The following is a 24327-nucleotide window of genomic DNA, read 5'->3' as shown; positions in this document are numbered from 1 at the left end:
AAGTTATCTAAATTAGGACTCAGTCTAATACTTTAAAATATATATTATATTCTCACCTTGGAACGACAGAATACAATTATGATGTTTTCATTTTCTACCTGGAGAAACTAAGCTCAGTTAATTGATTTTTATTTTGTTAAAAAAAAAAAAAAAAGTAAAGTTATCAGAACCAAGAGTGATTCTGTCCATGACATCTGAGACTCAAACTTATTTATTATATTCTCTTCTCCCTAATGTGATGTCACTAACATGTTGATAAAGGAATAATAAAGGTTTAAGTTCATAACATCAAGGAAAACAGGAGCCATAAATGGACAAGAGATTTTGAAGAACTGAAAATAAAGGCAGTTAATGGTATAATAAGGGAAGTCTTCTAGTATACAGGTGAGAAGAGGACTAAGTCTAGAAGAGTAAGGAGGGCAAAGGGACAAGCAAATTGCAGATAAAATGACGGGGCTCTGAATAAAAGGGAGACTTATCAAATGTTCATGTCAATCACTATGGATGACCAGTCATGGCCAGACATAAACAAACTAATAAATTACCATCTAAACAAACGAGAAGCAATTTTAACTACAGTCATGAATAATCCCAGAAAAAAAACAAACGCCGACATAGAGGTATTTCAGTCCTCAGTTTACCTGGACTGATCTCTCTAAGGCATCATAAATGAGCCCTGGCTCGTTTTTTAAAGTTACTACCAATTTATGCTTACATTCAATCAAATATCAACTTTCAACAGACATTCATGGAAAGCCTTGAACAGGAAAGAATAAGAGTTTATGTCTTGATTATGCAGAACATATATATATAATTGCCAATATATAAACACCCCATTGGTTTGAAAACTTTTGGAATCAACTTATACTAACAACTTGGAAGAATCATATGTGTACAAAATAGAATGTAAATTTTATGAAACTTAATAAAAAATGAAAGTGACAGAGGTTAGTGGATGGGAGAAAAGTACACAGATGTGCAAATATCCATGTCTTACAAAATAGAATGTCAAAAGATATTCTATAGTTGATTCAGAAAGAATTAAAGGTGCTATCTCAAGTAGCAAACCTACCCAATAAAAGAACGAAAAGAGTGAAATTTAACGTTAGTAGCACTCCGAGAAAGCCCTGTCTAGATTCACTATCTCCAATTCCTCCCTCCTGTTTTATATTGAACAGATTCCAATCAAGGTGTCACAGCCACAAGTCCAGTGGAGTATCTCATGTCAAGGTCTCCAGTGCAGAATCCATGGATGGGTCAGTTCTCAGCACTCACCACACTTATGTGCAACGTTTGATACAGTTGAGATATGTAGATAGGCTATGGTTAGAATCATAAACTCTGTGGCCAGGGTGTCTGGATTCAATTTATAAATCAGTCACCATGAAACCTCATGCCATTTAATTATCTTTCCATTTCCAGTTTCCTCATCTGAAAACTAGGATTAAGAATAGTGCGTACGTCATAGGGTGTTGTGAGGATTGAAAAAATGTGTATAAGGTACTTAGCATGGTGACTGGAACACAGCAGGGACTCCATATAAACTATTGCTATTGATCCAGCCCTCTGCCTTGGAACACTTCCTTCACTTGCTTCGCAGGAAAACGAGTTCTGGTTTTCATCCTACATTACAAACTGAAAAGAGGCAGCCTCTTTTCAGTTGCCTCTACTTGCCATCTTCCTGGTCTGTGAATACTGGTGGGCTCCGGACTCCTGTCCTCAGTCCTCATATCGTCATCTATACACAGATTTTGATGACTTTGTCATGTCTAGTCTCATAGCTTTTATAATTTCTATACTTATATTTCTAGAATTTTTGTCTAGCCCGCACTTGTCCCTTAAATCCAGCCTTGCAATTCCAATTATCTCCTTACTATCTGCACTGAGATATACTTAATAGCATTTCAAAACTGATGTGTGGGTAAGGAAATACGTGACCTTCTCCCCCAAACCTGCTCTTCCCACATTCTTTTCCATTTCAGTAAATGGAAACACCATCTTTTCGACAGCTAATAATAACAACGTTCTAGTCTGCTCTCTGTTTACCAATCCTACTGCCAGTCAGCTAATTCGACCCTACCTTGAAAATATATTTGGAATTTTTCCTCCTCTCCCCACTTTCACCATGGTAGTCCAAGCTTTTCTCCATGACTCCTTGCTTTCACCTTTTCCCCACTACAATCTATTCTCAACACAGCAGCCAGAGTGAGCCCTTGGTTTATCTACCTGTTGTGCCCCTCCTTATGGCATGCAATAGGTTCCCATCACTCCTGGACTAAAATCGAAAGTCCTTACAATGGTAGTAGGGTAATACTAGTGACTCTGTGCTCTTTCTCTGAACTATATCTTACTCTCCTGCCTTTTTTCCTCTGATTCAGCCCAACTGGGATGTGTTCTCTGCTTGAAATAAACCAGACAAGCTTCCACCTCAAGCTCTTAGCTCTTGCATTCTGTCAGCCTGAAACACTCTACCACAAAATAATCAAACAGCTAGTTCTTTTGCCTCCTTTGCTCAAGGTCATCATCTGAGCGAGAACCTGCCTCAGAACCCTATCTAAATTTGCAGAAATATGGCTCTTCTGCACCTTATTTTCCCTTTTCTGATTTGTTTTTCTCCACTATCAGCTGTCCAATTACTGGTACATATTTTAATAATTTTTTCATTGTTCGTACCCCATCACTACAATGTAAGCTTCAAGTGGGCAAGAATTCTTTAATTTATTTTTTCCTCTGCTGTATCTCTAGTGCTGAGAAGAGTGCCTGGAACATAATAAGTGCTAAATAAATATTTGCTGACTACATTAAAGGGGGATGGGAGAGATGGAAGAGTGTGTGAATCAAAAGATAATGACAAAATTAATAAATAAAAACTAATAGTAGAAGTGTTTTATTCAGTTATATGATAGTAACTACTAAAGGAAATACCTAAAATCACCTCTGCGTAGCCAGACTGAGCTTGGAAGGGTCTGAGGATTAGGCTGTTATTTTTAAGGGTATTATTACTTTTAATTACTTTTACATATTTAATAAAAGTTAGAAGTGAAATGGACAGACTTCACAAGAGAAAGTGAGAAACGAGGAAAAAGTGTTGAGGTTGACTGAAGGTTTCTAATATGGGTCAATATATTTCATTAAGGCATGCGATGTGATCTTAAAGTGGGTGAAGGGTACATGAAAGTAGTTATTTGTGTGTCTATTACACACTAAGTGTTATGCTAAAGATGCACTTTATATATAGATTATTTCAAGTGGGCTTCTCAATACCCAATGGGGCAGTCATCATCATTTTAATATAGAGGTAAGAACACTGGTATTTGCCCAATGCCACACCACTGGGAACTGGAAGGCAGAATTCAAACTATGTTTTCCTGACTTTAAAATAACCCAAACTATATAGATGTGGCTTCCTCTACAACAACAGAAGCATGAGTGGCCGTCAAGCTTTTTAAATAGGGACTAGGAACATAGAACATAAACAAAGTGTATGTGTGAGTGTGTGTCTGTGTGTGTGTGTGTGTGTGTGTGTGCAGGTGCGTGTGTGTGTAATACACTCTTTTAATATTACACCCGCTTGGTTTCCAAAACTTGTTAATTAAAGAATAATTTGTTTCCCTTCAATTATTTCTCTTTAGGCATTAAAAAAAACATCCTGCTTTTTAAAAAGATTCACAAATATCCTTCTTGTTTTCTTTTCTTTAAAGCTTAATTGATTCACTGACTTATTTGAAGAGCACACTATAGGTCACAACACAGCGCTGAGTTAAGCAACTAACTGAAGCCAGGCTCATGAGAGCTTAAATTACCAGTGCCTTCCTGTCATCTTAAATTAAGCTTCCTTATATACTTTACAAGATTTATAGCCCCAGGCTGAAAAGCTGTAAACTATCCCAATTTCAGGGTGAATCTCCCAGAAGGAAATTATGTTTCCTGGAAAAGAGAAAGGCACATGTCCTCAATGGGAAGAGGACTCCAACACCTACATGTGTGTCAGGAGTCGCAGGAACCTTGGAAAGGGGGGCAAAGGGAATAGACAAGTCACTCAAAGAGGTTAGAGGGTGGTTAAAGCTACAGAAAAAAGAAAAAGTACAACAAAATACTACAATGGGAAGCTAGCAGTGTTAAAATGGTAGGCAAGGTGAGCATCAGTTAGAAGGCAGCACTTGAGCAGTTGACTAGAAGGTGAGAGATTTAGCCAAGCAGCTATCAGAGGAAGAGCATTCCAGGCAAAGGAATTGGCTAGTGAACATCTCCTAAGATGGCAGAAAGGCTGGGCTATTTGAAGCCACTGCAAGGCCTTGAGCAGGGGAGTAAAAGGTGCCAGGTATGTTCAGAGTGTTTTATATGTACTGACCCACTGAACCCTCAAAAGCACCTCATGAGGTTGGTGCCATTTTTTATTCCCTTTTAACAACTGAGACCCTGAAGCACAGAGAGGTTGGGTAAGTTGTCCAAGGTTACCCAACTGGAAGTGCTTACAATGGATCCAAGTGCCGGCAGTCTGATGCTAGGGGTGAGCTCTTAATAAGCAGAGCTCTAGTCGCTACTGCAACAGGACACACCCACGCACAAACGCAAGCACACAGGAGTGGACAGGAAGCTGAGAGGCCAGGAGGGGAGAGTTTGTTCCCCACGCTCTATTCCTCTGGGTCCACACTTTCCTTTCTCCTCTCTTGTGTGTTTTACTTGCTAACTTTTAGATCAAAATGTCTGTGTACATAAAAAATGTTCAAATTGATTGAAAACATTTGGAGTTGTTTTCAAAAGAGCAAAACCAAATTAGCAATTCTTAATGTATAAAATACATATTGTGCAAATATATACAGTTATGCCAATTTATTTTAAATAAACAAAGAAAACATATCAAAAACACTCACACTGAACTAAAACATATGACCTAATTTTTTTCTTTTTTATTAATCTACAAAGCAAAATACAAGAACAATTTCTGGCTAACTATCCAGAATAGTACAGCAACTAGTCATTTACACTATTTCCTTGGAAAGAGCTTTGGAATCAATAGAAAGAGTCCATAAATCATGATGTATGACTCACATCTGAAGCAAATGAAGATAAATGTGTCACCGGAATTCTTTTTCTGAATTAATTATCTTGGTTCCATTATAAAGACACTGTATTCTTTCCCTATGTATAGTATCAATAAAGGCTTTTGAAAAATGCTGCAGTATATTGATTATTATATGTAAGTCCACATAAATTCTAATTCATAGACTATTTCGTGATACCAAATCTATACAAATGGAAATATTAATGTCTGGAATATAATATTCTCCAAAACATATAATAAACATTATTAAAATTAAGACTCCTCTATGCCAGTGTCCTACGTACTACATTTAATATAGCAAGTACTCTACATTTATTAATTATTAATCCAAAAAGTAATTAAATCCAATTTATCAGAAGAAACCTTATTTAAGAGTATCTCAATCTTAAAGGACACTGGTGAAAAGAATACTTTTCATAACCTTTCAATGAAAAAAATAAGGCAGCATTCCCCAAAATGGCGTAATATGACCATGACTAATATATACAGCTCTATATTTTAAAATATAATACTGTTTCTGAACGGCCATGCATATCCAGGGAGAATAGGAAAAATAAAATATAATATCTGTCCAAAAGGGTCATAACCACTGAGAGATTTTTGGGCAAGAAATTGCACATGGCAGATACAGAAATAGAATGAGGGAAATTAATGACAAATGATATTCCATATCACTTCCAGAGTCAACATGCTTTGTATAATAACACTTTACTTCCTATATTTTTTCAGCTACTATTCTTGCTTCTTGTCAATTCAGATAGCTTTAAACAAACTCTAGGAGATATTATTTCTGGCAGTTTTCAAAATCTAGATCTCTTTCTACAAACCATCCCCCCATAAAATACAAAAAAATTAAAAAAAGATATTTCCTTTTTTCTCCCCTCTCTATCCTTAAGAAATCAAAAGAACTTACACAGTAGAAAATTTTTTTTCACTCTGATTCCTGCACAATTTCACTTGACATCACAAAAGCCAAGATGAGCTTAAACAGAAGTACATCTGCATTATTGAGTAATAACAAATATCGCTCCATAGACTTTGTAATATACTCTATATTTTTCAGTAAAACAATGATTTAATTGATTTAATAATCCACTAATTAGTAAAATCTGCCAAAGGGAATAGAGTTTACATGGTTATACAGAAAAAGAAATATCGCTTAATATGAAGTGAGAGCTATGAAGTTGACAGATGAAAGAGAAGAGGATTTCGGAACTGTTAAAAAATATTTGACAATAGTGGGGGGGAGGTGGTTTGTAAATGTAGTTTGGAATTTTATTTTGTCTTTTTGAATCAGTGCTAATCACCAAAAACAAACTCAAGGCAAACTCAGTATTATTAAGTTTCAGTCTTGGCTTCTAAGATGAAAAATTTAAATATTTACATATGTTTGATACATGTATATATTTTTAAAAATGATGGAGAGTATTTTCACATTGTATATTCTCCCTCCTTAAGAAAAATAATCATAGCTATTTATGGAGTAGAGCTAACTGTCTGATTCCTTGGTCATTGGCTAGGAACAAATGAGCAGTTTTCGTGCAACTTGTTAATTTCATTCTGTGATCATTTTTTGATTTGTCAGCTTGGCTGGGTTTATTCAGTCTATTTACTCAATCAAACGCTAGTCTAGGTGTTGTGAAAGTATTTTGTGGATGTGGTTAAAGTCAACATAGCAGTTGACTTTTAAATAAGGAGATTATCCTAGACAATCTGGGTGGGACTGAATTCATCACTTGAAAGATTTTCAAAGCAGGATTGAGGATTCCTTAAAAAGCAATTTGACTTGTGGATAGCAGTTAGGGCTCAGTTTCAGCCTGTCCTTCTTTGCCAGGCCACCTAAGGATTTTAGGTTGGCCTAACCACCCAGGAACATGTAAACCAATCCTTCACAATCAATCTCTTAATATATATCTTGTACTGGTTCTGCTTCTCTTGCTTAAACCCTGAGTAATATAACTCCAAATTGGAAAACAAACAAAAAACAGCAGGAACGGAAGAGGGAAGGAAGTTGCCATGATTTTTTAGCACCTCACCCCAGGCTGTGTCTACATGTACCAAAAGACTCAAGTCTGACAAACATATTTATGTGTGTATATAAATACACACACACACACACAACACACACACACACCCACCTCACATCAAAAAACGGTATGTTCCCAAACACTCAAACACCTATGTTTTTCAGACCTCAAACTCTTGAGAGATTTGGTGATTCAATTGATCAAAAGTACCAACAAAAGATAACTACACAACTAAAGGCTCGGGCTCAATAACACGCTCTAAATAATAAAATAATTTGCAGAAGGCAGTAACTGCCATATTACTTCCAAGAAAGACACAAACACAATCATCTTTAAAAAGCAAATACAAACATTGCACCTAAAAATTGCAACCAAAAGAAAAGTGGTTTTAACTTCTATAATATTAGTCCAATAAGCAAGTCACATTGATAGAACTGCATAAAAATAGTTCTCAAAATCGCAAACACTAATTTATTAAACACAAGTTGCATATGGACAAATTAATTTTAAACACATCCCTTGTTTCCCTCCCTTACCTGGACTGCATATCTTGCTGGGTTTTGGCCTGACTGGCTTCGGCCTGAGGAGACGCGTGAGTGACCCGCTGCTGAAGTTCCACCAAGGACTGATAATACTGTTGTTGATGGTGTTGTTGCTGCTTGTAGCGAGACAAACTAAAAAACAGTCCTAGAATGGCTTTTAAGTTTCCATTTCTTATTTCTGTATCAAAGGGAAAATATAAAAACAGTATCATATAAAATGAATATTTTGTTTTGTTTTTCACAAGTGAAATTCTAGGTGCCACTCTCGTAGACTAACTCTCTGAAGATAGAACTGCAACTTGATTCTCTTGGTCCCACATTCAAGCAAATAAGAACTGAAACATGCTAACATTTCCAAATAGCTTGGAATTTCAGAGACGAGAGAGAAAGAAGGGATGGAGGGGACAGAGAACAAAGTTGACTTGAGTGATCCTCTTTGTTTACCTTGAACTACAATTTTTCTAGACTTAGCTTCTTCTTGGAAATGGAAAGACTCTCAATCCTGTTCTAATCATTTGATTTATCACTTTGCCTCCCTAACAAATACACACAGCTGTTACCAGCATAGTGGTGGCTATGAGCCATAGAAAGCCACTTAAAATGTGAGTTGTCCTGTGTTATAAATACTGATGGTGTGGGTGCACCTCATAATAGCAACTGAATTTATAGCAGTCAACACTCCTTCAAATCACCCACCAGACAGTTTATTAAAATATAGATGTGTGTATACACACATATATAAAGCAGAGTACATCATAGGTATCCATTTTTAATGCTTCAATTCCTTTATTTTTAATTCTTGTTATGTATCAATAAATAATAAGATCAACTTACTCATGACTTTAGATAACATAATTGAATACATGGAAATGGAAATCCTAGTTCCAACACATGGTCTCCTGTGTAAGTTTTTCTAATAGTGATCAAAAAATTAAGTGCACAAAGAATGCTGCAAGCAGAGTCTAGCTTTTTCTCTTGCAGTTATAGTTTTTAAAATTAGGAAAAGAGATGGAAGTAAAGCTTGAAACAAGGTTATGCAGCTTGTAATCACATTTTAAATAAAACATGCTATTGGCAATAAAATACATTCTCCTGCAAAGTCAAGGTTTTATGTCTCCTTTTTGAAGTTTAGGAACATTAATAAACTATATTTCTTGCTCTCTGATGGTTCCAAATGCCACACAAACTATGCAGTGAATTTATTCATACAAAATGAGGCACTTAGTTTTTCTTCTTTTTATTTCCTCCAAACCTTCCTGAGAGTTGCCATATGATAAAAGAGTTGGCTTGATCTATATGAGGCTACAGTGAGAAAGTATTCATTTTCTCCCATGAACGTGAATGATCATAAAAAAGTTTAAAAAAATTTCTTGTTTTATTACTATGCATGTTTCACTAATTGAGAAAATCGTTTTGAGCATTCATATATTTTTAGAAGATAAATAAAATTCAAAAGGTTTATTTTAATAAAAATGTCATGTGAGAAGGAAGAGACATAAAAAATCAAAACAAATGGTAGCATTTTTTGCCTGCTTACAACCACATAGGAAGTAAAATATTATCCTGGGGGAATTTTATTCTAAGTAACAGAACCACCAGTTAGGTTTGAGCCACAAAATGTGTAATTTAATATTATACATTATAAAATATAAATATAAATGATACAAATGTAAAATAAAATTTAAATATAGAAAAAAACTGGGAAAAATCAATAATTCTACTAAATGTTGATTATGTTTCAGAAGCCACAGAATTCCTCTTTTTCCAAAGATAGCAACATTTAAAAACCTGACCATTATCTAATATCTCTAGTATCTGTGGGGGAAAAGGGTTTTCAGAGCAAATTCATTGTAGTAGAAATATTAATCAAACTAAATAGTCAAAATGTTTAACAATAGCTAGCAGAATTCTTTCATATACAATATTCTAACTAAAAGCAGTTGTTGATGCAGGTCTGAAAGAACCTGCTATTTCATAATGTTAGCAATTGGTTTTTGATAACACCACTTATTTTTTTTTTCTAAAATATACATGCAGAAGAAAAAGGTTCCGAGGAAAATGATAAAAGTAGTTCAGTATTTTTCTACTTTTCTATATTTCAATTTTAGTGATGATCTTTTAAACCTTTAATGATTTTAAAGCTTTTACATATAACAGTTATTAAATACTGTTAGTGCTAATTATTTAAGAGCTCATGATAACTTCTTTAAACTTACCAAATATTTAAACTAGGACTGCAAACTTGATCATATTACAGAAATGTTATAGATAAAATACCTGAGCATTAATTTTACTCTTGTTACCTGTATTTAGGTCCATATATTTTCCAGCATTACCCATCTATCCATACATTCCTCTACTTAAGACTAAAAATATTAGACACTGGTAATAACATAAAGATGTTAATCTGCCCCCCTCCCATAAACTCAATCATGTAAAGAGCAATTTGGCAAAATATGGAACATATCTAAATAATTCAAGCATACACTGATAACCATTGCATTTATGTTTCTACTATTGTAGAAACTTTATTGATTTCCCTTCTTGTATTAAGGAGCTAAGCATTCCCACTGAACGTTTCTTGCATTATGAAAAAAATGTTTTATAAATTCGGATATCATTTGTGACAATTGTGCTTTTTCTTACCTTCAGCAGATAGACCTTGAACATTTACTCCTCTGGCTGCTAGAAAACTAAGGCAGACATCAACATTTTCAATCTGTAACATGAAAAGCAGTGAAAAAGCAACTTAGAGGATTGCTTTTGAATAAATAAATGAACTAGAATAAAACCAGAGAGAAAGATAAAGAAAGAATGAATACTTTACATTCATTTCATACTAGAGATCTTTACCAGAGTTTTACTAGAATTATTTTGGCTAATTGCAAAACGAATATAAAGCTTGCATTGTCCGGTTCTGTACTTACAAACAATTCATAAAGGCCTTATCAAGAGTGGCATTCTAACAGATTAGCAAACCACCTACTTAACATAAAACCAGATTTTTATGATCCATAAAAGAGACAGCTTCACAAATGAGTCTCAAGTAAATCATTCATACAGGAGGAGACAGTTGCTTGTGTATCTTAGAATGTTGGGATATGGGTAATTGAGATTCACCCAGTAATATCTGATAAGCATGCTGGAAGATAAATCAGACGGGCAAAGATTTGATACAACATGAAATAAATCAAGCATATTTTCATGCTAGACTATAGCAAGGCTTTATTTTTAAAACTGTGTTTGCATTTGTACAGTTGAGTAATTCTCAGATTAAATATAGGTATTCCCTTTGTAATTCAAAAGAGTGATACCATGGCTTTTAAATAGTTACAATAGGAATACCAGCTTGTAACAACAAAGTGTGACAAACAAGAACAACAACAACAAATGACTGATTTATGTCAATTCAAAGGTTTATTTCAATATCGGCCATGATGTTATAAAGCAAAGTTAAACATCTAAGACTTTTTTTTTAGGAGTGTAAGCAACCTGAATATTCCAGTTCTGCATGAATCACCTCCCTGGGATTTTTTGGTATTCTATAAATCTTGAATTCTTAAGTAGGAGATTTATAGCTAATACTTGACGAGATATTGTTTTCTGTTCCATTAAATTGTCACCAAAAGCTACGTATGAGGACATACAAAGTTCTGCCAATGTTCTCTCTAGCTTAACTTCATAGTAAAGTCAAATGTCTCAAAATAAATAAAAAGAAAAAAGAGATTCAAGAATCTTTCCTCATAAAAACGGACAACTATTTATGCTCTTTTTTAAAATGTAATTTTGTGTAAAATTAAAGTAGTGATATTTAATGAGATGCTCTTTGCTTGAAAATGACTGCAGCCAAGGTAAATACATTTGCTTTGAGAAATTCACTTTTACATTGCTTCATTTTGAAGTAAGTTTCACTGAAATTATTCTACTGAGAAAATAATAGATTAAAGATGCTGAATACAACATGGCTAAACAGATTTTGTTTTGCCAATTGGCATCTGAAGATCCAGTAAGGCTATGGTGCTGAAATATATGTACTTCAAATTCTTTCTCTTCTTCACATTTCACTTTGCTACTAGAAAATATGATTATATAAGGAAAGAAGGAGGAAAGAAGAAATGAGGCAGCCTGTATTTCTACTATAGACACTCAAAGTGCTTTTATTTTTCTTTAAATAATCACTTTATTTTTCAATTACAGTTGACATAAAATGTTGTACTATTTTCCAGTGTACAATACAGTTGATTAGGCATTTGTATAATTTACAAAGTGATCACCCCGATATCTGTAGTACCCATCTGGCCAACCATACACATAACAATATCATTGACTATATTTTATTCCCTATGCTTTATATCCCATCACTATTTTGCAACTACTAATTTGTACTTCTTAATCCCTTCCCATTTTTCACCTACCCCTCACTCTCCCTCCCAGCTTCCAACCATTAAAATATTTTCTGTATCTCTGTGTTTGTTTCTGTTTTGTTTATTTTGTTCTTTAGATTTCACATATAAGTGAAATCATACGACATTTGTTCTCTGTCTGACATACTCGGCTCAGCACAAAACCCTCCAGGTCCATCCATATTGTTGCAGATGGCAAGATTTCATTCTTTATGGCTGAGTACTATTCCATTGTATATATGCACCACCTCTTGTTTATACATTCATCTGTTGATGGACACTTAGGTTGCTTCCATATCTTAGCTATTGTAAATAATGCTGCAATGAACATATGGATGCACATGTCCCTTCAAAGCAGCGTTTTGGGTTTCTTCAAATAAATACCCAGAAGTAGGATCACTGCATCCTTCTTTGTCTCTTGTTATAACCTTTGTTTTAAAGTCTATTTTGTCTAGTGTAAGTATTGCTACTTCAGCTTTTTTGTTTGTTTTCATTTTCATGAAATATTTTTTCATCCCTTTACTTTCAGTTTGTGGATCTGAAGTGAGTCTCTTGTAGGCAACACCTGTAAAGGTCTTATTTTCTTATCCATTCAGCTACCCTATCTTTTGATTGGAACATTTAATCCATTTACATTTAAAGTAATTGTTTATAAGTATGCAGTTATTGCCATTTTATTATTCATATTTTTTATTTTTTTCTTCTTCTTCTTAAAGAAATCCCTGTAACATTTCTTGTAAAACTGGTTTGGTGGTAAAGAACTTCTTTAGCTTTTTCTTGTCTGTGAAGCTCTTCGATTCTAAATGATAGCTTTGCTGAGTAGAGCAATCTTGCATGTAGGTTCTTGCTTTTCATCACTTGGAATATTTCATGCCAATCCCTCCTGGCCTGCAAGGTTTCTTTTGAGAAATCAGCTGACAGTCTTATGGATGCTTCCTTGGAGGTAACTATCTGCTTTTCTTTTGATGTTTTTAAAATTCTCTCTGTCTTTAACCTTTGGCATTTTAATTATGATGTGTCTTGGTGTGGGTTTCCTGCTTCATCTAGCTTAGGACTCTCTGCACTTCTTGGGCTTGTATGTCTCTGTCTCTTACTAGATTAGGAAAGTTTTCCATCCTTATTTCTTCAAATAGGTTTTCAATTCCTTGTTCTCTCTCTCCTCTTTCAGGTATCCCAGTAACGTAAAAGGTGATACACTTAATGTTAGCCCAGAGGCACCTTAAACTGTTCTCATTTTTTTGTATTCTTTTTTTTCTTTCTGCTTTTCTGACTGGATGTTTTCTGCTATCTTAACTTCCTATTCACTGATTTGAACCTCTACTTCATCTAATCTACTGTTGATTCTCACTAATGTATTCTTTATTTCAGTTATTGTATTGTTCATTTCTGACTGGTTCTCCTTTGTTTTCTATCTCTTTCTTGAAGTTCTCCCTGAGATCATTGAGCATGCTTATTATAATTGTGCATCTGGTAGACTGCTTGTCTTTATTTTGTTTAATTCTTTTTCTGGAGCTTTGTTCTGTTCTTTCACTTGGGATATGTTTTTTTTGTCTCCCCATTTTGACTGCCTTCCTGTGTTTGTGGCCTTATGTAGTAGGTGTCCTGTGGGATCCAGTAGCAGAGACTCCCTGGTCACCTCAGCCAGGTGCTGCAGGTGTGTCCCTTGAGTGGGTTGTGTGTGCCCTCCTGTTATATTTAGACTTGGTTGCTCTTTGCACATCAGTGGGAGGGACTGACCCTCAGGCTAATTGCTGTGAGGACTGGCTGTGACTACAGTGGAGGGGCTGTTATACAGGGACTGACCCTACAGAGCAGGATTCACTTTAGCAGGTCTCTGGTACCTGCCCAGTCTACCCTTCTGGTATGTTGCCCATGGAGGTACCTGGATGGTGCTCCACCTTGGTCTGAAGCTGGCCACCAGATGTGCCAGCCACGTGGCCTCTTAGGACAGACCCTGCCACAAGCCAAGTTCAGCTAATGTTTGTGCCCTGTCCAGGGCCCCTGACATGAGTAAAAAAGTAATCCATAGATGGCTGTCACCTTCACAGGGTTTAGAGGTGCCTGAGATTGGCCAACCTGTGAACCAAGGTTGGCTGCTGTTAGTGCTGAGCTTGGGGCTGCTCATCATGAGATATAGGGTTCACCTTAGCCAGATGCTGCTTGTTAGGGTTTTGTGAACTTTCAAAAGATTTTAGGAAAGTCTGCAGCATCAGCCAAGACAGGCTGCTTGTATTGAAAAGCCACTGGAAGTGGCTTGAGTGGTCCTTCAATTTGGGTGGGGTGGGGTCTCAGGGAATCATGATGGTGGGGCAAAAAGTGTTAGCTAGGTTGAAGACTCAATTATGGTGGTCTCGTGTGTCTGCACACTGAGAGAGGAAGAAGCTCAACAGAGAAATAATGGATTCTGTCAGCACTTCTGTCTGGGGGAAAACCACTTCTTCAGCCCTCTCCCTGAAGCCAGACAATTCGCCATCTGACCCTGATGCCTTTCAAGCGGCTGTCCCAGCATGGGGACTCAGAGTGAGAGAGTCTATCAGCAAGTAAGTCTGTGCACAGGCCTTTTAAGGGGAACTCCTGGGAGTGCAGCCACCCTCCATCTCACTCAACCACAATCTCCACTGGTTTTCACAGCCAGAAGTTATGGGGACTTCTCTCCTCAGCATAGAACCCTAGGCTGGGGGGCCTGGTATAGGGCTGGGATGGACCCCTTGTTCCTCTGGCAAGACCTCTGCAGCCAAGATATCCTTCCTGATTTTTAACTGCCACATGCAGGCATGGGACCAGCCTATTCTGCATCTCGGCCCCTCCTACCAGTCTCGATGTGGGTTCTTCTGTATGTTTTCAATTATAGGACTTCTGTTCAGCTAGACTTCAGGCAGTTCTCAGCGGTGATTGTTCTGTAGCTTTGTTGTAATTTTGATGTGGTTCTTTGAGGAGGCAAGCACAGCATTTAACTCTACCCTCCTGACCAGAAAAAAATCCAGAGTTCTTTTAAACTTATTTTTTTCAGGTCTATTTAAGATAAATAAAAGGAACATGACAAATAATTATATGGTCTACTACTAAGATAGAGAATTGAACTGAATATTTAAAACTGTTTACCATAGTAGTCCTAAAGTTACTAACTTTATAGAGAGTGTATGCTTTTTATAGAAAGTAAGAAGACTTCTGGCCCAAACATATGTAATTTACTACAAAATGTTAATAGGCTATGACTACCTAAATTTACTTACTATTATTATACATGAAGAGATTAGTTCATTGAAAAACCCAAAAAAGGTTAATAAATAGAATCTGTGATTAAGTTACTAAGATAGCTTTTTCAGGTATTGTTTAAACAGCATAAAAAATAAAATAAAATAAACCAATGCCTAGAGTGGGTATTAGAGACAAACAACTCTCCCTCAACATGCACTGTGAATTACAAAGGGAAAATTAAAGGGCCCTGATAAAGAATATATATATATATATATATATATATATATATATATATATACTATATTTCTGTCACATTTGTTTATCAGGAGCATTCAATATTTTTGTAATGTGCCATTCACTGTCTATAAACTCAAAAATTTGAGATAATTAATTCAGTTCACCATTAGTAGTTATGTAATAGCAACAGAATAAGTACTTGAATACATAATTTTCAATATGACTACTAAAGGCCAGTTTATTAAAATTTACTTATTTATTAAACAATTTATTGGCCAAAATTAATTTTCCAATAGTGTAAGAACATAATAAATATAATGTAGGAAAATAATATCCTTTCCCTACTTAATTTAAGGGTCCTTCTATAAATTCAATCATGGATGTACTATGCTATACTTTTTACATAACAAAAAAGTTACAATAAAAGAAAATGGCTTTGAGAAACTTGTTAAATGGCATTTATTGATTAGCTTCCTGATCTGAGGCATACTTGAAAATAATTCGAGAAAAAATTTGTTTTTTAAAAATTTGAAGTTCTAATTGGTTTTCTTAAATGACTCATGAATGGGGCAGTGTCCCATCTAGCATCTAGAAGGTCATTCCTAGACTTCATAACTACATAATAATATATTTTGGTTAATGATTATTTTTTTATTTCAATAAACATTGCCATATTAAACCACAATTGTTCTGTGAATTAAACTTCTGAGCATTTTTGTTAATTACAAACATATGAAAGTGATTTTGCCCTCAAATTGATCCAATTAAATAGTTTTATTTTTTCTCATTATTATTTGAATCAGATATCAAAGAAACTATCAAAATTCAAATTGTATTTTCATACCAAATTATCTGGGTTAAGTTTTAATTAGAATAACTTCATGTACCTTAATAAACTATTTTCTAAAATTTTGACTGTGACTCACAGCAAAAAATACTTTGAATAGCACAACCCAATGTACACTTGCATACATATAATGGAAACAAAAGTTTTACATAGCAATACTTATTCTTACTAAATTCAAGTCACTGTGATGCTTTCTGCTCTGTTTAATCTTTTTAAATATTGCTTAAAATCCATTAATGGATTTTAGGATCCAATAACGGATGGTAATCCAAGATATGAAAAACACCGCCCTAAGGAAGAAAAGTACACTGCCATGTCCACAGTGCTTTGGGGGTATTTACTATTCAATGGCTAATAAAAACGTGGAAAATTATCCTGAGAAGCAAGGTCTCTGAAAGGATCTAATGCATCAATTAACTGACATAAAAACAATGTTCAAAATAATGGCTTATAATCACAGAGTTAATTCTTAGTATACTCTAACAATATGTGTCCTTATGCCTAATACCTGAAAAGGAATTTCACCTCTTTGTTACAGTCTCCTTTAATTTTCTAGACGCACAAATCATTTTGAAAAAGAAAGCAACTGAGTTGAAATTTGGATCATCCCTTTAATAAGCAGCTGGTATTTGACCAGATTTAAACAATTTTTTTTTAATTGTTAGTTTATTACTAATTCAAAATTAAGTCAGTTTTTTCTTGATCTCGCCTCACTCTCCCTATTAGGTTTGTGGGCAGACAGAGCTGTTTGTTGAGTTTTCACAGGTATATTTATTTATTTATTCAAGCATATTATTGATATGAAGATATGTGTTTATTGAGTCCCGGAAGGTAGGAACTCATGTAGTTTCGGCAACCTCACACAGTGCTTGGTGTCTAATAGATTCTCAGTTCATACTTGAGGAAGAATGGAGGAAGGAGTAGTGGCTTATTAGTCCTTGTCCTTATGGAAGAAATGATTATAGAGGAGAGAACAACAACAACAACAACAACAACAACAACAACAACAACAACAGTAAAATCATTTGATCCAGAGGCTATGTGTTAGATCCTCTTTGAGATCTTTTGAAATACACTACTTCCCTGTGCCTGACATCAGACAATAAGAATTAGAAATTCTGTGGGTTTGGCTGGACATCAGTTTGTTTTCAAATTTCAGCTTTTAATCTCAGTCTACCCTGCTCTTTACATATTAAGCAACTGACTTCCCAAGATGGTCTCACATAAAGATAAGCAAAAGAAGTCAACAGAAGAGTATATACTAAGTGATGGTCAACTTACATAAAATTCAAGATCAACAAAACCATGAAAACAGAAATTAGACTAGTGATGAACTTTGAAGGGCTATCATCTGGAAAGGGGAAATGGAAATGGGAAAAAGAGGCATGCTGGAAGAGTCCTTTGTTTGGATCTGAGCAATGATGACACAGGTTTAAATACATATTTTTAAAAATGATGAGCTATATACTTAAGATTGGAGTACTTTATGTATTTTCTGTTTGATTTGCCTCAATTTCCATTAGAGTGATTTACACTCTTCTATGTTTTACTTAAATTAAAAATAAAAGAAAATATGATTGACCTCTTGTTTTGTTGAGAATAGACTTTAGGCATGCAAGGATAAAAGTATGAAAATGTGTTAGGTGGCTGTTGCAAGCAATTAAAGAGAAAGATTATGGTGTTTCAGAGAATGGTGGTTGCAGAGAATGCAATCCAAAGAATGGATGAGAAATGGTCAGAGTCTGGATACATTTTGAAGGAATCTCATGGGAAGATATGGCATATAAGAACAAGAGAGGAATCAAGGATGACTCCAAGGCCTTTGGCTGTAGCAACTAGATGGGTGAAGTCTCCATCCATTAAGATGGAAAAGACATAGATAGATACATGCAGTTAATTTTTGGATCTGTTGTCTAGTCTGTTAGACATCCAAATGGGGAGTTTAAGTGGATAGTTGGATGCACAACTTGAAGTTCAATTGAGAGGTTTGCGATTAGAGATCTAAATTGGAGGGTCATCCTCATAAGATGATAATTAAAGCCATAAGGCCAGATGAAGTCATCAAGGGTGTGTAAATATTAAAAAAGAAACAAATATTGAGCCCTAGGAGATTGTCCCTGAAAAGAAGAGGAGGAACCAATGGAGAAGACAGCTCCCTTTAAGCAGTAATACAAAAAATTCATTCTAAATTTTGTGGGCACCACATTTCTCATTTGGCTCAGGTCACAGTCACATCTGTAGCTCATGGAGAGTCACTCTCTGGACTGTCACTTGCCTACTATTATGTCATTCACAACTTCTTGGGTCATTGCATTTGTGGCTTACATTTTATTGGCATGGAACACCTACTTTGCCTCTTTTTCCTGTTAAATTTAAGCATGGCTAGATAACTATAAAATATTGACTGCATAAAGAAAATAAAACAAAAAGTTTCTAAGTTCTAGATCACATCAATAGTTTCAGAAGTTTCAAAGTGTATGGGTACCCAGAGCCTTGAGGGTTTTGGGGATTCTATGGAAATCCCTAATATTATCACAATGGCCTGAACAAAAACACAGTTTTTTTGGCATTAATCTGAAAATGAATTGCTGTATATAGTTTCTTTATTGAAGACACTAAACAAATTCAATAGAAATTAGTCCCTATTTTTAGAACAGAGTTGTTTCTATTTGCATAATTAATATTAGTATCTTGAAACACTACCATTTAATTCTGTTTATGTCCTATAAAATCAGGCCATTTATTAAACATTTATTAAACTTATTTATGCCTGTAATTGTGCCCAATGCTGCAGATATGAATTTCAAGACATAGCCACAATCCTGGTATTTTTTTTAAAGAGCACTGACTGATTTCCAGTATTTTCCACTATCCCCATGAAAAATGGGAGACATTTTTCAAAACAAATTTTTTGGTAGTCTAATTTCCTTATTGTACATTTATCTTGATCTTTATGTGCTTGCTAAATATGAGCACATCTATTGCTAAATCACACATTTGGTTTCAAATGAGGATTAGAGTATGTATTGGAAATACTTACATTTATTCATTTCAGTGTTGAATGAAATATTCCAAAAAAAGTAGTGTTTTTAATTAGCAGAGCTCTTTATTGAACTCATAGACTTTAAGCTGCTGCATGTTTTATGATACTCAGCCTTTTAGTCATTTTTTACAAAATACTGGTATACTGATATAACCTATTTCAGGAAATGTAACTGCAGGCATCTTTCACAATATTAACAAATATTCATAGGCTTCTTTCACTTTGCTTAAGGATATTTAATAAAAATTACATTTAAGTACTAAATATCTGGGTATAATTAATATCAACTTTACAGTGTGTGATTGAATTTAAACCACGGCACCAACACTTAACAATGAATGATACATTAATTTAACAACTATTGGCTGTTTATTATGGGCAAAGAGCTCTGCTAGATGGGGAAGGGCTATAAAAATGAATTGTAAGGCATTTACCTTTGTGAGCTTGTAAAATTGCTGGAGACAAAAACAATTCGTAAATTATCACAATACAAGGCACACTGTGATCAATTCCAAAAGCAAATTATAAACAACACTGTATGGCAGTGAAGAGAATGAGCTTATCAATTTTAATTACAGCTCTGGGGAAAGCTTCACAGAGGAGTCATTTGGGCTAAGGCTAAGTCTGATTTTGATAAGGTTAGACAAGCCTCAGAGGGAGGGGCGGGCATGCTTATTAGAGCAACCAAAAGCAACACAGCTCACAAAAATGTGTCAGAATAGATCATGCCAATCTTTACTTTCTTCAATTATATTTACAGAGCTGAATTGAGCCTGGAGTTGAAAAAGCTCTATTGCCCCTCGGATTCTCTAAAACCACCGCCACATAAAAAGTTAAATAACTTTAAACCAGGTAGCAGGCCTAATACTTCACAGACTGAGTTCTCTCTACAGGCACAGTGCATCCTGGTTAGGGCATGTCTAAAGTGCTAGGAACTGCTGCTATAGAGAATGTCTAAGAGACCATTCTAAACCAATCTAAACTTTCTCTGGATGGTGGAGTATTTTATGACTTGTAACATTTCTGATATACTTCCTATTTTTCATGATAAACTTGTACTATTAGTTTCATTATATAAATTAATTAAATAAATGTGATCTCAGCCAAAAAAAAAAAAAAGTAAGGTGGCTCAGTTTGAGCAAACTCCCATCCTATCTATCATAGAATTCAAATAATAATATAGATTTTAGCCAGAGATTTTAATGAGATATAAAGTTGTCTGGTGAATTAAAATAAAATGCAATGGTACTTTTGCATTGGTTAAAATTCTTAAAATGCTTCTTTTCATTCAATCACCTAATAATTATTAAAGGCACTGCCAAGCCCTTTAAAATATATAGTTTCATAGGAGAGAGAGATAATTCCAATGTAATGTAATAAATGTTATGCAGAGAAACACAGACACCCAGAGAGGCACAAAGAGGGGTCTACTTCTGATCAGAGATCAAGGGACCAGAAAAGAAGGAAGTTATTAGTAACTAAGATTTATCTCACATAGTTACAAAGATATCTTCTCCTGAAGTTGTCATTACTATATCACTTTACAATGAGAACATTTGGGGGCAGAGAATTAAATTGACAAGCTAAAGGTCACATTGAGTGGCTATGTCAAAACCAAAGCCCATGTCATTAACCCCCCAACTTTTCAGCTTCAAAGGAAGTCTGAGCTAGTCCCTGAAAAGTTAGGAAGGGTTAACCAAATAAGAGGATGAACTCAAGGAAGGAGCACTACGTGAATGGGTCATGATTGAGAAACATCAACCATGTGGGGACCTGCTAGGAATGCAGAGATGTCGGAAATATTGAGAGTTTAAATTCACTTAAATCTTTCTCCACAACTTCTTTGTTTACCAATGTGAAAACAGACCACTCCAAAGGTTGTGGCTGTCAATCAGTTTGAAGGACCTCTGTAAGAAGAGAGATCAGGCAGAGGAAAGTCCAGAAGCAAGAACCCTGAAATCTGGAGAACAGTAGTGGCAGGAGAGAGGCCATAGGTATAAACAGGGCTAGATGAGGAACACCCTCCAAGCCCTGCTTGATCTTAAAGCACAGGGTGCTAATGGTGTGTTTCCAGCAAAACAATGATCAGTGTTGCATTGAAGACATACATTTTATATGACCACACAGTACATACATAGATTTATTGATAGATAGTAATAAAAGTGTCAGAAATTGATTTCTACCACATTATCTGCAATGCAGTGTGATTAAAAAAAATGATTTTAGTGTATTTCATTTAACAATATAATTTGTAACTTATTGACTTCATAACATACTCTGTGAACAAGCTACAGTTTGAAAAACCCTGAACTACATGTCAAGAACAGAAGCAAGAAAATGGTTTTGAAGTTACCTCTTTCTCCCGCACTCAACAACCTAGCACAGAAAGGAAGTTCATACAGTGTTAAGGATGTATGCTATTTACGCCAAATGCAAAACACTTTCATCTTCACCAAAAACTGGTAAATTTGATATTATTTTTCCTACACAATAGATGTTAGATGACATACTTTTTATAAGTTTACACAATTCATAAAGAGCAGAGCCAGAATTCAAGCTCAACCCCGTCAGTCTCCAATGAGCTTGCTCTCTCTGCTAAAATATGCTTCCTGCTACTGTAATTTAGCCATTTCCAGCCTCTCACTCAAGATTGATTGATGGGTGGCTAGGATATAGTTCCTGTCACAAAATAGGTGCTCAATAAATATATCGTTGACTGTAAGGATGAAATGGGGTAGTGTGAAGGTGAAGACAGAAATAGTATGCAAAATCCAGTTGTCCCATACATATTCTAAGTTCACAAGGTTTAAATCCTTCCAAGTTATTTCTCGAAAGTAATACATGTTTTCTATTCTGGTAGGTTAACACAGAATGACTGATGTGGCCACAAGCCAAGGGACCCTGCCAGTCACCAGAAGCCAAAACAGGCAAGGGATGGATTTTCCCTAGAGCCTCTGGAGGGAACACCGGACAACTGAACCTTGATTTTGGCCCCGTAATACTGATTTCAGACTTCTGGCCTCAAGAGCTGTGACAGATTAAATTTCCATTGTTGCAATCCACCAAGCTTGTGACAACTTGTTACAGCAGCCACAGCAAACTAATATCTATTCAGTAGAGTAGCAGATATCATAACTTTAGCAAGCCTAAAGGTGAGCCAGGGTCTGTGAGCATGCCGATTTCAGGCCTTGCCATCCGAGTTTTGATTTGTTAAATCTGTGAGGAAGGGACATATAAGATGCATTTTAATGAATTAATTAACTAACTAATTAATTAGATGCCTCATGTCATTGCAATGGTAAGCTGCAGGTTTTCCTTTCCCACCTCAACTTGGCTTGTACGGGATAGGAAGAGACACAGGGGATAGTAATTTAATTTAACTCTTTAGTTTGCTTCTTTGTTTTGTTGGTTTGTGGTTAGATACAAGGAGTCAGCTTATTAATTAAGCGTTTTATTATAATTAAAAGTTTTGCAGTCAAATAAAACGGTGTGCATCCAAGCTATGCAATTTACTTATTGTAAGAAATTGAGAAAGTTTTTACTTTCCTGAAGCCTCAACTTCTTTATCTGAGAAATGGAAACGAAAACAGTTTTCACATAATATTATGTGAGGATTAAAGATGTTTATAAAGAGCTCGGAACCATACTAGGTATGTGTGTGTGTGTGTGTGTATACTGGGGGTGCCAAAAAGACATATACATATGACTTGTATTCATCTTTTGTTATTGGCATATGTTGAATATTACAATTTTAATAGTTTTTTTCCTTTTTTAAAATGTGTATACATTTTTTTGGCAACCTATAATATATATCCGTACTAGGAATTTATATAAAAACACATATGCTATAACAAAACTGTGTGTCTCTGTGTGAATAGATGTGTGTGTGTGCATATATATATATATATATATATATATATATATATATATATATATAAAGAGAGAGAGAGAGAGAGAGAGAGAGAGGTGGTAAAGTCACATTAGGATTTTTATCAGGTAGAATTTATTTTTTTGTTCAAAATTCTACCATTCTACTTTAACTTTAATTTTAACTTTTAACATCAATTATATAAACATAAAATTATTAAAAGTTATATCAGTATTCATTGACCTGAAAATATACTCTATGAGTTTTTAAGAAATAACTGCAGTTCAGTTTGTTTCAGACAACAAAACAAAAAGAATCTTTCCCTTTTATTACGAAGTTATAAAACTGTCCTGAACTTAAACAATACTTATTTACATATAGGGCTAAAATTACCTATAACACTTAATTATTTGCCAAATGCATAATTTCATCACCAAATCTATAAGTCATTATTTATCTCACATGCCCACACTCTCTCCCAACCTAACCCAAGTTCATATCCCTGCTATAAGTGGGAAAAACAAGGATAGTATAACAAGTACAGCATTAAGGAAAAATGCTTATTTATCTTGCAAGGTTGGAGGTAAGGGAGAGAGAAGGAGAGGGACCAAAACATTAGAGAAGAAGCAGAAGAGGGAGAAGAAGAAAAAGAGGAATAAAAGGAGGAGGTGACAGGGAGGGGGAGTTGATGATGAAAATTCAAAGACTTGTATCCAGGCCTTATTTTGTTAAAAATATTTGTTAATAACTTTAAAAGCAATCTGGCCTAGACTCAAATAAAAATGAGACCAGATACTGATTGTCCCACTTACTAAATAGGGACACAGTCAACCTCCATGAGACCCAGTTTTTTTGTCGGTTTTCTCTGATGACTAAATGAAAAATGTAATCAATGCATAGTACCGGGTATAAACAGTTGCCATTCAATCAATAGGTGAATCAATAAATGATGCTGATATTGCTGAACTCTCAGGTCTATCTCTAAAATTTGTTATTTCTATGCTATGATTTCACAATATTCATTGTTATGTTTGAAACGTGGCTAATACAAATCAAGTGGGCAATATGGTTTAAATGTAACTAGGCATGTCATGAAT

At 35.0% G+C, this 24327-nt stretch overlaps 1 protein-coding gene across 1 annotated transcript in view; it reads right to left on the bottom strand.

Annotated features, from left to right (window-relative positions):
* Window positions 1-24327, bottom strand: part of NAV3 (neuron navigator 3) — an 819162-nt gene that overhangs the window by 227786 nt on the left and 567049 nt on the right. The window contains exons 5-6 of the mRNA XM_019653202.1: window positions 10281-10353; window positions 7629-7812 (exon numbers count right to left, since the gene is read on the bottom strand). Coding sequence (XP_019508747.1) covers window positions 7629-7812; window positions 10281-10353 — 257 coding nt within the window. The remainder of the gene's footprint in view (window positions 1-7628; window positions 7813-10280; window positions 10354-24327) is intronic.

This window comes from Hipposideros armiger, unplaced genomic scaffold (genome assembly GCF_001890085.2).
Source record: "Hipposideros armiger isolate ML-2016 unplaced genomic scaffold, ASM189008v1 scaffold_199, whole genome shotgun sequence".
NCBI lineage: Eukaryota > Metazoa > Chordata > Mammalia > Chiroptera > Hipposideridae > Hipposideros > Hipposideros armiger.
The sequence above is the reverse complement of the archived record's forward strand: the minus strand, read 5'-3'. Positions and strand labels throughout refer to the sequence as shown.